Here is a 17776-nt window from a genome sequence, read left to right as displayed (position 1 = left end):
ATACCACATAATCCAACTTTGACTGTGTTTTATCATTACCGGTAAGTTTTACACTGCCTTTTAAATTTTTATGTTAATTAGTATTCTTTTATTTCCAGCAAGAGTTCCCATTAGCATTTCTTTTAAGGTAGCTCTAGTGGTGATGAATTTCCTCAGCTTTTGTTCGTTTGGGAAAGTTTTTATAACTTCTTCATTTCTGAAGGACAGCTTCACTGGATATAGCATTTTTGATTAACAGGTTTGTTTATTTGTTTTAGGTAGCGTGAATATGTCATCCCATTCTCTTCTGTCCTGAAGGGTAGCTGTTGAAAATCCACCAATAGTGTCATTGGATTTCCCTTGTATATAACTTCTCTCTTGTCTCTTGCTGCTGTTAAAATTGTTTGTGTTTCACATCTGGCAATTCAGTTATGTAAGTGGGTGTTGGCCTATTCAGGGGGTCCTATTTGGGGGTCAGATCAGCTCAGCCTATTTGGGGGTCCTCAGGGTCTCCTGGGACTGGATCTCTATTTCTCTCCAGGTTGGGGAAGTTTTCCACCATTGTTACTTTTTTAAAAAATTAATTATAGTTGACACACAATGTGACATTAGTCACAGGTATACAATTGACATCTCTTTACATTATGCTATGGTGACCACAAGTGTAGTTGTCATTTATCACCATACAACACTATTACAACATTATTAACTATAATCCCTATCCTATATGCTCCTTTTAATCTCTGTGACTTATTCCATAATTGGAAGATTGTATCTCCCACTCCCCTTCACACATTTTATACAACCTATCCCTATAGCTATCAATTTGTACTCTGTATTTATGGGTCTCTTCCTGCTTTTTGGTTTGTTTATTTATATTCCATATATAAGTGAAATCATTTTGTACTTGTCTTCCTCTGACTTATTTCACTTAGCATAATGCCCTCCAAATCCATCTTTGTTGTTGCAAGACCTCATTCTTTTTTATGGCTCATTAATTTTCTGTGGTGTATATATACCATATCTGCTTTATACACTCCTCTGTCAGGGAACACTTGAGTTGCTTCACTATCTTGGCTATTGTAAATAATGCTGCAGTACATGAAGGGGATGCATGTATCTTTGCAAATGAGTGTTTGTATTTTCTTTGGGTAAATACTCAGTAGTGGAATTATAGGATCATACGGTATTTCTCTATTTCATTTTCTGAGGAACCGCAGTGGCTGCACCAATTTACATTCCCACCGACAGTGCACAAGTTTCCTTTTTCTTTACATCCTCATCATCACTTGTTACTTCTTGTCTTTTTGAGTCTAGCCCTTTGACAGGTGTGCGGTGATAGCTCTGACAGGTGATAACCTCTGTGGTAAGGTTTGATATCCATTTCCCTGGTGATTAATGTTGAACATATTGTTATGTGTCTCTTCACTGTATGTCGTCTTTGAAAAAATGTCTAGTCATATCTTCTGTCTAGTTTTTGTCAAATTATTTTTTAGGTGATGCATTGTACAAATTCTTTATATATTTTGTACATTAACCTCTTACCAGATGTATCATTTGCAGACATCTTCTCCCATTCCAGTAGGTTACCTTTTCCTTCTGTTGATGTTTTCCTTTGTTGTACAAAAGCTTTTCATTTTGATCTACATCTAATGGTTTCTTTTTGCTTTTGTTTCCCTTGCCTCAGAAGACATACCTACTAAAATGCTAAGGCATAGGATTTTTATGCTTTCAGGTCTCACATTTAGTTTGTTACTCAATTTTGAGTTTATATCTGTGTATGATGTAAGAAAGTGGTCCAGTTTCTCTTTTGCATGTCTCCAGTTTTCCCAGCACTGGGAAGAGACTGTTTCTCCCTCTTCCCCCATTGTGTATATTGCCTCTTTTGTCATTGATTAATTGACTGTATAATTGTGGGCTTATTTCTGGGCTCTTTATTCTATTCCGTTGGTTTATGTGTCTCTTTTTGTGCCAGATTACTACAGCTGTATAGTGTATCTTGAAATCTGGAATTGTGGTATCTCCAGCTTTGTTCTTTTTTTTTTTTTAAAGATTTTATTTATTTGAGAGAGAAAGACTGACAGAGAGCATTAGAAGGGGCAGGGTCAGAGGGAGAAGCAGACTCCCCACTGAGCTGGGAGCCTGATGTGGGACTCGATGCTGGGATTCCAGATCACGAACATAGCTGAAGGCAGTCACTTAACCAACTGAGCCTCTCAGGCACCCTCTTCTTTTTTTCTTAAGATTGCTTTTGCTATTTAGGGTCTTTTGTGGTTTGATACCAATTTGAGGATTATTCTAGTTCTGTGAAAAATACTATTTGTATTTTGATAGAGATTTCCCTGAATCTGTAGATTGCTTTATAGTAGCATGGAAATTTTAACAATATTCTTCCAATCCATGAGCATGTAATATCTTTCCATTTGTTTGTGTTGTATTTCCATTTGTTTGTGTTGTGTTCAATTTCTTGAATCAGTGTTTTATAATTTTCAGAGTACAGGTCTTTCACCTCCTTGGTTAAGTTTACTTATAGGTATTTTATTCATTTTGGTGCAACTGAAAATGGTATTTAGTACACTTAGTAAATGGAATTGTGTTCTTTCTGCTGTTTCATTATTAGTGAATAGCAACAACTGCTATTTCATTTTTAGTGAACAAAAGCAATACCTATGTATTAATGTTGTACCCTGCAACTTTACTAAATTAATATATGCTGTTTTTGGTAGAGGCTTTAGGGTTTTCTGTGGATCATGTCATGTCATCTGTAAGTAGTGAAAGTTTTTCTTCTTCCTTGCATTTTATTTCTTTTTCTTGTCTGATTGCTATAGTTAGGATTTCCAGCATTATATTGAATAAAAGTGTTGAGAGTGGACATCTTTCTCTAGTTCCTGATTTTAGAGTAAATGCTCTTTTTTTCATCATTGTGAGTATAATGTTAGCTGTGGGTATTCATATATGGCTTTTACTATGTTAAGGTATGGTCCTTCAAATCCTACTTCGTTGAGAGTTTTTAATCATGAGTGGTATTGTACATTGTCAAATGATTTTTCTGCATCTATTGAGATATGATTTTTATCCTTCATTTTCTTAAAGTGGTATTTCATATTGATTTGTGAATACTGAATAAATCTTCATAATAAATCCCACTTGGTTGTTGTGAATGATCTTTTTAATGTATTATTAAATATGGTTTACTAATATTTTGTTGAGGATTTTTGGGTCTGTATTCTTCAGGGAAATTGGCCTATGGTTCTGTTGGTGTTGTTTGCTTGCTTTGTTTTGTTTTTTTTGTACTGTCTGTCTGTTCAAGATCATATTGGCCTTGCATAATAGTATTTAGAAGCTTTCCTCCTCTCCCATTTTTTTTTTTTGGAATAATTTGAAGAGAATGCCTATAAACTCTTCTTCAAATATTTGGTAGAATTCACCTGTGAATCCATTTGGTCCTGGGCTTTTGTTTGCCAGGAGTTTTATGGCCATCAATTCCATTTCATTATTTTTATTGGTCTGTTCAGATTTTCTATTTCTGATTCATATTTGGAAGATTATAGGTTTCTAGGAGATTTTCTATTTCTCCTATATTATCTAATTGGTGAGCATATAATTTTTGTGGTTGTCTCTTATAATCCTTTGTATTCCTGTGTTGTCAGTTGTTACTTCTCATCTACCATTTCTGAATTTTATTTGGTTCCTCTCTTTTTTCTTAGTGAGTTTGGCTAAAGGTTTATCAATTTTGTCTATCTTTTTGAGGTACCAACTCTTAGTTTGATTTTTTTCTGTTGTGTTTTTGTTGTTGCTGTTGTTTTGTCTTTATTTCACTTATGTGTGGTTTTTATTATTTTATTCCCTCAACTAACTTTGTTTTTTTCTAGTTCTTTTGGGATGAGGTTAGAGTGTTTGAAATTTCTCTTGTTTCTTAAGGTAGGCTTATATTGATATAAATTTCCCCCTTCCAGCTGCTTTTGCTGTGTCCCAAAGATTTGAACATTTTAATTTGTTCCTATGTGCTTCTAAATTTCTATTGACTCAGTGGTTTAGTAGCACATTGATCAGCCTCCACATGTTTGTTTGTTTGTTTTCCCCAGTATTTTTCCCTTGTGACTTTTTAGTTTCATACCTCTATGGTTAGAAAAAAATGCATGACAACTTCAGTCTTAAGTTTATTGAGATTTGGTGGCTTAATGTGATCTATTTCATATAATGTTTCATGTGTACTTGAAGGAAATGTATATTCTCTTACGTATATATTTATTTAGACCACATGGACTTATGTGTTGTTCAAAGATACAGTTTCCTTACTGATATTCTGCCTGGATGATCTCTCCATTGATGTAAATATGATGTCAAAGTTCTGTACTATTATTATTGTCAATTACTCCTTTGTGTCTGTTCATCTTCGCTTTATATATTAGGTGCCCCAACATTGGTTGCACACATATTTACAATTGTTATATCTTCTTGTTGGATTGAGCCCTTTATCCTTTATAATGCCCTTGTCTCATTATAGTCTTTGTTTTAATGTCTCTCTTGTCTGATTTAAAAAAAAAAAAAATAGCCAGAGTGGCAATACTTTTTTGTATTGCCACTAAAATACTTTAGTGTTTTTTAACTTTCATTTGCATGGAAGTTTTTTCCATCTTTCACTTTCAGTCTATATGTATCTTCAGGTCTGAAGAGCAGCTCTTTTAGGCAGCATATAAATGGGTTGGGTTTTTGTTGTTGTTTTTATTATCCATCTTGCCACCCTATGTCTTCTTTTTTCTTTTCTTTTTTTTTTTAAGATTTTATTTATTTATTTGACAGAGAGAGAGATCACAAGTAGGCAGAGAGGCAGGCAGAGAGAGAGGGGGGAAGCAGGCTCCCTATTGAGCAGAGAGCCTGAGGCGGGGCTCGATCCCAGGACCCTGGAATCATGACCTGAGCCGAAGGCAGAGGCTTAACCCACTGAGCCACCCAGGTGCGCCCCACCCTGTCTTTTGATCAGAGCATTCGACCATGTACATTTAATTACTATACCATGTACATTTAAGTACATACCTATTGACATTTTGCTAATTGACTTCTGATTGTTTTTTGTTTTTTTATTTTTTTTTTAAGACTTTATTTATTTGTTTGACAGACAGAGATCACAAGTAGGCAGAGAGGCAAGCAGAGAGAGGGGGAGATACAGGCTCCCCGAGAGAGCCCGATGTGGGGCCCGATCCCAAGACCCTGAGCCGAAGGCAGAGGCTTAACCCACTGAGCCATCCAGGCGCCCCCTGATTGTTTTTCTAGTTCTCCCTTTTATCTCTTGTTCTTGCCCCTTGTGATTGATGATTTTCTTTTGTTCTAGAGTTTCACTACCTTTCTCTTTATTTTTTGTGTATATCAGGTTTTTTTTTTTAAGGTTTTATTTATTTGACAGAGAGAGACAAAGCAAGAGAAGAAACACAAGTAGGGGGAGTAGGAGAAGGAGAAGCAGCTTCCTAGTGACCATGGAGCCTGATTCAGGGCCCAATCCCATGACCTTGGGATCATGACTTGAACTGAAGGCAGCTGCTTAATGACTGAGCCACCCAGTTGCCCCTATATCAGGTTTTTTTATTTGTGGTTACCATTAGGCTCATATATAACATCCTATGTATATAGCAGTCTATATTAAGTTGATGTCACTTGTTTGGAACACAGTCTAAAAGAACTTCATTTTTACTCCCTCCTCCACTTTTTTATGTATATGTTGTCATATTTTATACCCTTTTATTTTGTGAGTCCCCTTAACTTTTAAGATAAAATTGATTTTACTTCTTCCTTTTTTTTTTTTCTTTTTTTTGGTGAGTAAGTATTTGTTCTACCTGCTTTACTGGATTTTTGCTTTTAGTTAGAAAATTGTTTTTCTTTCACAATTTTCTTACTTTCAATTATGGCCTTTTCTTTTCTACTTAAAGGCCTTTAGCATTTCTTTAAGGCCAGCTTAGTGGTGATGACCTTCTTTAACTTTTGCTTCTCCAAGAATCTCTTTATTTTTCCTTCAGTTGTTTTGTTTTAACTTGAAAGAGAGCGAGAACAGGGGAGGGACAGAGGAAGAGGGAAAGCATGGAGCCTGATGCAGGGCTCAATCTCACAACTGTGAAGTCATGACCTGAGCAGAAACCAAGAGTTGGGCATTTAACCACTCCACCCAGGAGCCCCATTAATTTTCCTTCATTTCTGAATGATAACTTTGCCAGGTAGAATATTCATGGTTATAGGTTTTTTCCTTTCAATACTTTGCAGGCCAGGAGAAAGTGGCATGATATAGTCACAGTTTCTGCTGAAAAATCAGCAGATGGCCTTATGGGGTTTTTCCTTGTACTAGTTGTAACTAGTTACTTCTCTTTCTCTCTCTCTCATGGCTTTTAAAATTCTGGCTCATAATTTGAAATTTTAATTATTTTACGTTTTTGTGTGGACCTCCTTGGGGTTCATCTTGTTTGGAACTCTCTCTGCTTCCTGAACCTGGATGTCTGTTTTGCTCCACAGGTTAAGGAAGTTTTCAGGTCTAATTTTTTACAGTAAATTTTCTTATCCCTTCTCTCCCTTCCTACTGGAACCCTTAAGATATGATTGTGTGTTTGCTTGCTATTGACCAAGAGATCCCTTTACCTGTCCTCACTTTAAAAAATTCTTTCTAATCCTGTCTTCCAGATCACTGATATGTCCATTCTTCTGCATCTACTAGTTTGTTGATTTTCTCTAGTGTATTTTTTCATTTTAATTATTGTATTCTTCAACTCTGATTAGTCCTTTTTTATATTTTTCATTTCTTGGATTTAGTTCTGAGCTCACCAACTTTTTTCTCCAGGCCAGTGAGCATCTTTATGACCATTAAACTCATCAGGTAAATTGCTTATCTCCATTTCATTTAGTTCTTTTTTTGTGGTTTTGTCTCGTTATTCCGTTTGGAGTATATTCCTCTTTCTCCTTATTTTGACTTTCTGTGTTTGTTTCCATGAATTAGGTGCAACAACTGCTTCTTCCAAACACAAAGGCATGGTCTTGTGTATGGTCATCCCCTGTATAAACTGTTTGTTCCTGGTTCCTTTGGCTGGCTCAGGCAGTGGCTGGTGTGGGCTAGGGTTCCAGGGCTCTCTCTGCTGAGGGCACCCTGACAAAACACTTCAGCTGAAGCTGAAGTGGGTACAAGCCAGGTCCTAGGATGCTCACCCAGGGTGCACCCTGGTAGGTGGCTGGAACTGAGGCAGGTCCTTGCTGGGTGTTCGCTGGGTGTTCCCAGGGTGTTTTGTGCAGGGTGTGCCCTGGGCTAGGGTGGCTGGACCTGAAGCAAGTGTGAGACAATTGTCCTAACACGTCATCTGGAGCTGAATGGTATAGGTCCAGGGTGCTTTGCTCCTGTGATACCTTGGTGGGACAGGTGGAGCTGTAGTGAGTACTGATTAGGCATATCTCAAATGTGCTGTGCTGGGGCCACTTTGGTTGGACAACTGGAGGTGGTGTAGGCTAATCCCAGGATCCAATGAGGCAGTAAGCCAGGACTCCCAGCCTCTACTCCAAGATGGAGGGAATTGTCAACTCTGGTGGTCAGCAGCCCCTTTCATCTGGAAAGAGTTCCAGCAGCTCTCCTGACATTTGGCAGAGTTCTAGGGCTGGGTCTTTATATCCTTGCTGCACTTTTAAATCACACCTCTTTTTGTGTACCCCAAGGCATGAAAGACTGGTCTGGGCTAGGTGCCTAGGGCTGGCTGGGGTAGCAGGCTGGCTAGTCTATCCAGACCCTGCTTGGATCTCTGCTGTCAAGGTGGAGGGGGAATGTAAACCATGGCGTTTGCCAGACCTTCTGATCCAAAGAGAGTTCCAGCAGTTCTGCTGCCCTCTGACAGAGTTCTAGAAGCTCTCTTAACCACAGTTTACTTTCTGTGCTCCAGAGCAATGAATCTGGACACAGTCCCCCAGTCCTGTCCCTTCCCTGTGCAGTTTGCATTACAGCATCTCCACTGCTCTTGCCGTTCTCGGTGTTCGATCACTTTGTACAGAAGCTGTTCATTCAGCCCTCAGGTCATCGGCACTGCTCTATCACTACCTGTATATTTGGTGTATATGCGGAGGAAGTGAGTTCAGTATTTCCCTCTATGGTTATCTCAGACCAGAAGGCCAGCCATTGTTGCTTTAAATGTACTTTCCATCTTTTTTTTCCTTCTTGATTTAGCATAATGCCAAGATTGTTTCTTTCATTGTATCCCATAAGTTCTGTTCTTTTTCTTTTTTTTCTTTTTGATTCTCTGACTAGATAATTTGTTCAATCATCCAGGTTGCTGATTTTTTTCTTCTGCATAGTCGAGTGTGCTTTTGAAGCACTCTGCTGAATTCTTCAGTTCAGTTACTGTATTTTCCAGGTTATTTTCTAGGATATTTTTTATGGTTTTTATTTCTTTGTTGAACTTCTCATTTTGTTCATTTTTCATTTTCCTAATTTTGTTTAGCCACCTATGTGTTCTTGTGTTTCAGTAAACTTCTTTAAGAGGATTATTTTGAAATCTTTGACAGATCAGAGATCTCTGTTTCTTTAGGGTTAGTAATTAGTGCCTTAATTTGCTTTGATGTGGTCATATTTACCTGATTTATTGTAATGATTGATCACCAGTGAACTATTTTCCTATCTGAAAATGATAAGTGATCTCTGAGTCTTTGCAGGTTCATTTGGGCAGAGAGCTCTTTAGCAGCTCGGTTTGGGTTTCTGAATGTGTACACTGGTACCATCCTTGGGCAGGTGATCTACTGTTAGGGGTTATTTTGGGGCATGACAGGTGTTCAGGCTTTGAGGTCATGGGTGGGTGGGTGGGCCACTGACTGGATAGGACTGCTGGCTTGGTTCCCTGCCCCTGCGAGGTGGTAAGATGGGCACCGCAGTTGCCTGGATTCCCCGGGTAGTCTTACTAGATGGTCAGGACCGGGTCCTACACTCAGCAGTTAAAGTGGGGTTCTGAATTAGCTTCCCTGACTTGCCAGGGCAGTAAGACAGGACCCAGGGCCTGCATAGTTTGTTGTCTGGGGACCTGAATCAAGCAAGAGTGTGTACTGGATGTTCTGGGTGGGTGAGGCTACCAGTTTTGCTCTGCAGACAAGGAAAGCCACAGGCTGTGCTCTCTGTGAACAGGGCTCTTAATATATGAAGCGTTCTAGGGAGGTTCCTTGGTTGGCAGGGGGCTGAAACTTATTCACCCATGAGGGGGCTATGAATTAGTTTCCCTGCCTGGACATAGCAGGAGAAGCAGCTACAAGGCTAGTAAGGCTCTTTGCTGTCCTTACCCAGGCTAACTCATGCCACAGTTTTTCTGGCTGAACAGTAACCCTTGCTTTGTTCTGAAGGCAGTCAGCTCTACCCACCTATCCCTCAGCCTGAGTGTTGCCAAGTCACGTACCTCACAATTGTTCTCACCAGCCTTTCCTGCCACACGGGGTCTGGGAACTAATCTCCACAGCCTCGAACCGTGACTCAACCCTTTTACCTAGGAGAGCCCCCTTCAGGCAACTTTGAGTTTCCTCCATCAGGCTTTCTGGTTGAGAAGGACCAGGAGCCAGGCTCTACAGAGGGTAGGGCTAGGACTCAGTTTTTCTGCCCAGGGAAGGGACAGCCCAGTCTTCAGGCTGATAAAACTCCTCTGAGGACCCAAGTAAGCAGACCTGAACCCTGTTGTTTTCCCAGGGGGTCAGACTATTCTGCTGACTCAGTTCTACAAATGAACCAGAACCACCACTTGGGATTACGACTTGGGCCCTGCAGGTGTGCACTTGCTCTGCCCAGATCCAAGGGCAGAAGCGCCCTCCCTGGTGCTCTGTCCCAATCAGATTCCCAGTTTTTGAGCCCCACAGATTCCCCTATAATCCCTATGAAGCAAAGCCAGCTCCCTTGAAGCAACCCACAGTGCTGGATATCATATCACCCCTGGGCTCTTGGTGCAGCATGGTGCAGGTCACTGGCCAGGAAGGGGCCCGAGGGCCAGCATAGAACCACACCTCTACCTACCTTTCCAGAGTGCTCGGTCTTGCTCTGTTTGGTGTAGTGGGCTGCGTTAGCCTTGCTCCCACACTCCAGGATTCTCTCCTTGGTACCTGGTCCAGGATGGTTGTGTGCTTCCCTTCACAGGAACAACAGCTAAGTCCAGTCTATCACTTCTTGCACGTCTTAGAAATCCTGAAATGTAGTAGTTAATACTTAATGCACCCAGCTACCGCTGTATCACCCTGTAGATCCACCTTGAGGAACATGGCTTTGATAAAGCCAGTTTTTAATTCCCACTAAGAACCCAAGACTCAAAATGAGCAGCCTTAGGCAACTCCATTTGCCCTCTGTTGACATGACGAGCTAAGAAACCGCTCTCCCCTGATAAACTTTAAGAAATAACATGCCTACCCTTTGGCCAAGCGATTTTCCTTTCAGGTATCTATTTGTGGCAAATGAACGCAAACAAAAGGGTAAAAAAGCTTTTATATGTAAAGGTGTCTGTTAGCATTTTTTTTTTTTTACAACTGCAAAGCAATTTAAATGTTTGTCAATAAGCAACAAATTTACTGCATTAGTAGAGAATTTGGCCGCCTAAGAATAATACTATGGGAGTTCATTTCAACATGGAGAATGTCTAAGTTAAAATGTTAAATGAAAAGAGCAAGATGCAAGTTTGTGCACACATGATTACAGTATGTATGTAAGTGCAGTTCTATAAAACTAGAAACCACTCATTTGTGCCTGGATGAAGACTAGGATACATAAAAATTAGGCTGTCATTGAATAGGAGATTCTATAATTTGTTATCTAAGGTAGTACAGTAACTGTTGACTTCTAAAAGACACCATTCAAAATTACAATAATGGTTTATTGTCCTCTTATTCTTGTAGAAATGACCAAAGTTGGAGGCTTGCAGACCCTATCTGTATGCATCAATATTGCAAATATTGCCAACCATTTGAGATGTGTTGCTTATTTGGGGTTTAGCATGTTGAACTTAGGGGTCTTTTACTAAAAGTACCTTGTTAAAAGTCAGCATTCCACACAGTGATTTCATGGATTCCTTGAATTCCTTTTCTTCCCCCTTTTTTCTTTCTCTTTCTTTTTTCTTTGTTAGTTTCCATCTCTAGATCTTTGTGGGAAGGACAAAGAAAGAAAAAAAAAAAACAACCTGAAATATAAAATTAAGGGACCAAATGTCTCTTTTTACAGGTGTGCCATTACCCAAAGAAGATGTTTCTGCCCCTCTGATCTCTAGCTCGCCAGTGAAGGAAGCCCGGGAGTATGAAAACCCCCCAAATGAAGAGGAAGATAAAATCAAAGAAGAGCCCCTGACCATCTCGGAACTGGCGTACAACCCAAGTGCCAGCCTGCTCCCCACCCCCGTGGATGATGATGAGATTGACATGCTCTTTGACTGTCCTTCGAGGCTAGAGTTGGAAAGAGAAGACACAGATTCCTTTGAGGAACTGGAAGCGGATGAACATGCCTTTTTGATGGCCGAAGAGGAAGAGCTGAAGGAGGCTCACCAAGCTTTGTCGTGGAGCTATGACATTCTGAGAGGCCATATTCGGGTGAACCCACTGGTCAAGAGTTTTTCCAGGCTCCTGGTGGTGGGCCTGGGGCTCCTGCTCTTTGTATTCCCCCTGCTCCTCCTCCTTTTGGAGTCAGGTATTGATCTCTCCTTCTTATGTGAAATCCGCCAGACACCAGAGTTTGAGCAGTTTCACTATGAATACTACTGCCCTTTAAAGGAGTGGTTGGCTGGCAAAGTCAACCTCATTCTCTACATGCTGGGCTGCTCGTAAAGTTCGTATCTCCTATGACTAAGGGCTATATTCAATACTAGTGACTTTGCTTTTTTTGTTTTTGTTTCTGTCTTTTTCTGAAAATGCCTGGTTCTGCGTGGTCATGGGGCCATGAACAGGTGTTCCTCACTCATAACGGATTATTGAAAACTTTCAGTTAGCTTTCCATAATTCACTGCAGTTAAATAAGTTCAAGTCAAATACAGTTATTTTAGTTATAGGTCAGGAAGATGGCCTTTAAGTAACCAAAAACATGTTTATTTTTTATTATACTACAGACATACTCTTTATTATATCATAATACATAATACATTGAGCTGAATTCGATTTCCCCCTTTTTTAATAGTTAGCACCATTGTAAGGTTCTGGATCAGAATTTTAATAACAACCCAAGAGAAAGTTTTTGAATATAATCCTTAGTGAAAACAATGTCCTCTAACCGATGCCTATACAACTAAATTTATGCTGGGCTTTTGTTTTCTGTTTTTTTAAAAATATTTTTATGTGTTCAAAATATTTTGGTAAATTTTTAGCAAAAAAAGAAGCCTCCTGGAGTTATTTAAGTGTACAGATTGTTTAAGACTAATGCACAAAGGGTATGTCAGGAATTTTTTAATGTTTTGGCACTGGTTTGTTTTTTACAATATTTTTGGCTGAACCAATTGCATAATTTGTTGTTACCTGCGTATGAGGTAGGCAGACACTGTAGTAAGTAAGCTCTTGAAATGGATGATGGAACTGGAGGATGTAGAAACTGGGAAGACTCAAGTGGACACAGGGCGGTCCATTTTTTCAAAGTATTTGGACAAGATGATTTACTCCCTTCATTTGCATTCCATCCATATATTTTGGTTTGGAAAGAACATTTTTTAAAGGGAAAACAGTTAAAAGTTATGCTAGGTAATTGCTTATTATTGTATATTAACCCAAGAGTAGACACAGATAGGAACTGGGCAAGTAGCAAAATAGGAGTTTGGTGAGGCTGCTGCTGTGCAGGGGTGGTAGGCAAACCATCTTTTACCAAAGTGGTAGTGATGCATGGGTATTGGATGATGTAAAGAATGTGCACTTGCTGTCCAAGTTGATGGGTATATGTTTAAGTGGATCTAAGTCAAAGAGGAGAAACTGTAAGGCGTATTTTTCAGGTCCCTCATGCCTTTTACTGATTCAATGGGAAAAATTTCAAAAGAAGTGTGTGTAAGAGAGAAAGAGGGAGAGAAGATATGGAAAGAATGAAGTGTGGCTTTTTGATAAATGCTGGTGATCTTCCTTTTTGGTGGCTGTTACCCTGTTTTCCTTCCCTGGTTTTCTTAAGATCTTAATTCATTCCTAATTGGGGCTTCCATTAAGAAAGTAGAAGGGACTCATTAGAGGATCTCTCATTCAGCTTGGGTGAAATAGTAAAATGACTCCCTAACCCGATAGCAGAGGAAGCAAATGTTCTAGTACCTTCCTTCATACCATAAGATCCACAATAGAAAGAAAGGTTCTGATGCTTCCCTGGGCAGAGTACTTACCAATACTGTGGTATAATTGAGCAAGAAAAGAGTGTGGCGTTTAGGGCATAGTGCATTGGGATTTCTCCATGGATTGAGAATATTCTGTTGCCTTCATTTACAAAGAGATTGGGCACTTGTATTCTCTCCTTAACCATAATAGATGCTCCAACTCCACCATTAGCATCATTTCTAAATTGACCATTCATGGAACTCTGGGTGCTCTATTTGACATATAAGTTTGAAAATAAATTTTAAAAGTAAAGCCTTCAGTTGAACTAACTAGAATATACATTGCTGTTAGGTTTGTAAGGTGTTCTCTCCCATGTGCTTTCAGTGATTTATTTTGCTTTTTATTGAATATTTAATACCTGAAATTTGATACCAACATAGAATATATTTTCTATAGCTTATTTTGGAAGTTTCAAATGGCCAGCTTTGAAATTGAAGGTTTTTTTTTTTTTACCCCTTTGTCATGACTTCCAACTCACTTTCTGACAAAAGGGCACAGCAGTGTAGTCTGCCCCAAATTACCCCCCTCTTGTAATCATGCTTTATATCATTTCCTTTAAAGTTCTAACCATAACAAACCTAGCACCTACCTGTTTAAAGTAGTATTTTTTAAAATTATGGAAGTATGTAATATATTGCCCATCATAAAACCCTGAAAAATACTGACAGGATAAATACTACCCATAATCCAACCCTGCAGATGTATATTGGGGAGTAATCAATATATTTTAACATTTCCAGCTAACATCTGTTTTAGGCAGAAACTGAATAGAAATATTTGTAAGCGAAGGAGTTAAAAGAATAGGGTCTACTGAATTTAAGCAATTGCCACCAAACATAAAGCTGGGATCCTGAAATGCCATTTTGTGGCATTTAGAATAGAATCAGCATTTTAGAAATACCCACTTAATTTTGTTAGGAGAGAGTCTCCAGCTGCCTAGATCAAAAGCGGAGAAAAGTGCTTCCAAAGATGGAGAGTATATAATATAGTGAGATACAGAATTCAAAGCAAGTGTGTGAGTATATGTATATACCATATTATCACTATAGCTGTGTTTATATATGAATCTGTATATATGTGTGTATTTGTATACACACAACTGATATGCCCTTCATACATAATTGTGTTTATTTTTCCCCAGTTTGAGGAGTTTGTGACATGTTACTATTCCTGTTCCCTCTCAGATATCATGGGATAAAACCCACAGTCTCAAAGGTTTCAATTTTCCATGAAAGCAACCATGTGTACATTTGTGGTTTAAATACACACATATATGGCAAATACATATACACACACAATCTTGTCTTTAGTGCTAATGCAAGTTGGATCTTGAAAAAAAATGTAGGTAAAGTATCGTGTATTTCTGTCTGTGCTTGGAACATACTGTAAAATGTTATGTATTTGGAATATATTTTGTGGTTTGTCTAATATTTATAAAGACAACTCTGGGAAGAATTCAAAAGGTGATTTCATTGAAATACTAGAGAAATGGGGGCCATGTTACCTGTGATTGGAGCCTTATCTTTGTATAGTCGGATCTGCATTTCTATGTCAACATCCAGATTGTTTTATATGTTAATATGGTGGCAGGAATCCCTAATAAAAATACTCTGGGGAAAAATGTTTCTGCAATCATTTAGTTTTATTCAGGCTATTTATGCAACTTTACTTTGTTGGAACTACAGGAAGGTACCATGTAGGACCGTGAATGAGGTCACCCTTGAATGGTGATAGAATGAAATAAAAAAAATCACAGGTAATGGAGGGAATTAATCCTTTACAGAAATCATTCAGGCTAAAATCAGGAATATTGAGTGTACTGAAAATGGACCTGAATGTAAAAGATAGCTACAGCATTAAGATAACTAGAAAATAGCAAAGCATGGAAAAAGTAGATGAGAGGTGTTCTTCATTATAGATAAGAGGAAGGATTTCAGAATGTTAAAAATTAGTAGGTCATCAGTTCTGGCAGAAAAGGGTGCTTTTTGGGGCCAGAGAGAGCTACATCAGACTCAACTCTCCAGCACTTGCCATGAAACTTTGATCTGTTCGTGGACCCCGGAAGAATTTTATTCTTCTACTCTTGTCTTCTCCTCCATACAGCATGGCCTGAAAGGCCCACTGCTCTGGTTTATCACAAAGCTAACAACTCCATCCCTGACTGCTAAATCAGAAGGTGTTACTGTGAATGAAGCAAAAGGGGCTCTCTGTACAGTAGGAACACCATGGATGTCAAGCCAATTTGTACGTCAGCTGTTGTGGCCTCTTAAGTCTGTCAATCTCTGTTCTACTGAGCTATAATTGACAAAATTGTATTAGTTTCAGGTATACAATAAGGTTAGATATAGGTACATGTTGTGAAATGATCGCACAGGAAGTTTAGTCAATATCCATCACCTCACAGAAGCACAAAATTTTTTCTTGTGATGACTACTTTTAAGATCTGCTCTCTTAGCAACTTGCAGTGCAGTACAGGATTGTTAACTAGAGTCCCCATGTTGTCTGTCAGCCAGAACTTACTTATAACTAGAACTTTGTACCTTTTGATCACCTTCATCCATTTCATCCACCTTGGGTAGGCTGTGGCAGGGGAGCTCTGTCGAGTTCTCACTCAGAGGTCGTCAGAGGTCCACACTGTAGACTACAGGCAAGAAAAAGAATTCTGTGGTTATTAATCAGGTATGAGGTGACTTAGGGACCTAAAGTCCCAGCTCCAGCAGCTGTAGCCAACACCTTTGTCTGCCTTAGTGTCTGCAGACTGGAAGGTTCACACAAAGTGGCCCTTGGTTATTTATTCCTTGAGCAGTCTGGGCTCCTGACCCAATCTCACCTCGTGGGAGAAACCCTTGTCCTTATTCCTCCATTCCTTGCTTAGCCAAATAGGGAAAAGCTCTCCTAACTAAACTCCAGCCTAGAAGGAAAGTACTGGGTGGAGATCATGTACTAAAGGTCCCTGCTTACTTTTCCTCCTGCTTCTTTCTCTCTCTCTCTCTTTCTCTTGGACCTGTTTTGGGCTTCCAGTCTACATGCAGTAAACAGACCCAGCAGGACCTGCCCGTGGTGGGCCCAGCCAGGACTCGGCTCTCCACCTTCCAGCCTCGGTCTGTGATGGGTGGGTAAGTTTGGTGAGCCCCATGCAGTGGGCTCAGCCGTCGTCACTTCAGAGAGGACAGAAGAAGCCCTCACTTGGGTCTCAGATCCCAGCTGTGTTCTCCAATCCATTAATAAAACTGATTTTAATCCTCTCCTGGCCCTGGTGTCTATCGTCTACTGGGAATTAGGGTGGTGGCTGGGGGGCAAGATTCACACTAAGAGCACTCAAGAATATTTAGGGTCTTTGCAACCTCCAGTTTTGCCAGTAAGGGAAGAAAGTAGAAGGCTGCTTCTGGCTGAACCTCAGGCATCAGGGGATATCTACTACTGCCACTGGCCCTGACCAGCTTTGCAAGTGGGAGAGGGACCTTGAGACTTAATATTAGTAAAGAACAAGAGGTTAGTTGGCACCACACATCCCTATTCTTTACCCATAGCTGATGCTCACTCCAAATATCTCCTTGGAAAGAGAACCAAGGACACTTTCCTGGTTGTAAAGCAAAAACTCTTAGGAGGAGCAAGGATATACTTTCTGTGGTATAAAGTTCTGAAACATGTCTTGCCAATTACAGTAGCCCATCCAACTCATACTGGTCACCTTGAAACTCCTCATCCACAAGAATAATGATCATGAAAATTGGCTTTCTGAGGAGACCATTCTTCAAGGGAGAAAACACACGAACAAACCCACACTCGTTTCTACTCTGCTTGGCAGTCTTCATAATAAGTTAAAAAATTCAGCGTTCTTTTTGAAGAATCAATTTCCTGCAATTTCCTTGGTGAGAATCAGCTTCCTCCCATTCCGGATGAGCCCAAGTGTCCTGACAACTCTGACCTGTTGGTTCTGCAAAATTATAAACTGGACCTTGAACAGTGGTGGCCACATAAACATTCCGCTCCCTGGTCACAGGGTTCCTGGGCAATTTATCATCCAAACCAGAACTCTTGACGGTGAAAGGACGTAATTTTAATGATTATGTCACAACATCAGGTACAAGCTAGGACTACTCTAGACACTCTACCTGTAAGGCTTGGCTCAGCTAGGTTTCACCAACCGCTCCAGATTCTTTCTCTAAAATATTGACAAAGATGGGGAAGGATAATAATCCTGATACTCATATTCTCCTTCTTGCTGTGAAAAATCAGATTGAAATTTACCAAAATTTGCCCTATCATGTGGTTTGGTGTAAGGCTATAAATTACACAGGCCACTATTTTAAATGAGCCACTTGCACTGAATATTTAATGCTACACACTTGATTTATTCACCATTTATAATGTTAAAATTTTTGTCTAATGTGAAGCAGGCAGAAAGTTAGATAGAATGATCTCAATGTTCCCATTACCTCCACAGTTCTGAATTCACCATTTCTAATCTGCACATACAGAACACTGGCGATGAGTTTAA

General features: G+C 39.6%; 1 protein-coding gene across 3 annotated transcripts in view; it reads left to right on the top strand.

The window, feature by feature from the left end:
- Positions 1-16520, top strand: part of FRMD3 (FERM domain containing 3) — a 310655-nt gene extending 294135 nt beyond the window's left edge. For 2 of the 3 annotated variants that reach the window (XM_082695238.1, XM_082695240.1), the window contains one exon: positions 11171-14896. In XM_082695238.1, coding sequence (XP_082551364.1) covers positions 11171-11766 — 596 coding nt within the window. In that variant the 3' untranslated portion in view covers positions 11767-14896. Of the gene's footprint in view, positions 1-11170; positions 14897-16296 lie in introns of those variants that run through there. The other variant, XM_082695239.1, reaches the window with a different exon arrangement.
- Positions 16521-17776: the final 1256 nt, after the last annotated feature.

Source organism: Mustela nivalis (genome assembly GCF_964662115.1).
Source record: "Mustela nivalis genome assembly, chromosome: 13".
NCBI lineage: Eukaryota > Metazoa > Chordata > Mammalia > Carnivora > Mustelidae > Mustela > Mustela nivalis.
The sequence above is the reverse complement of the archived record's forward strand: the minus strand, read 5'-3'. Positions and strand labels throughout refer to the sequence as shown.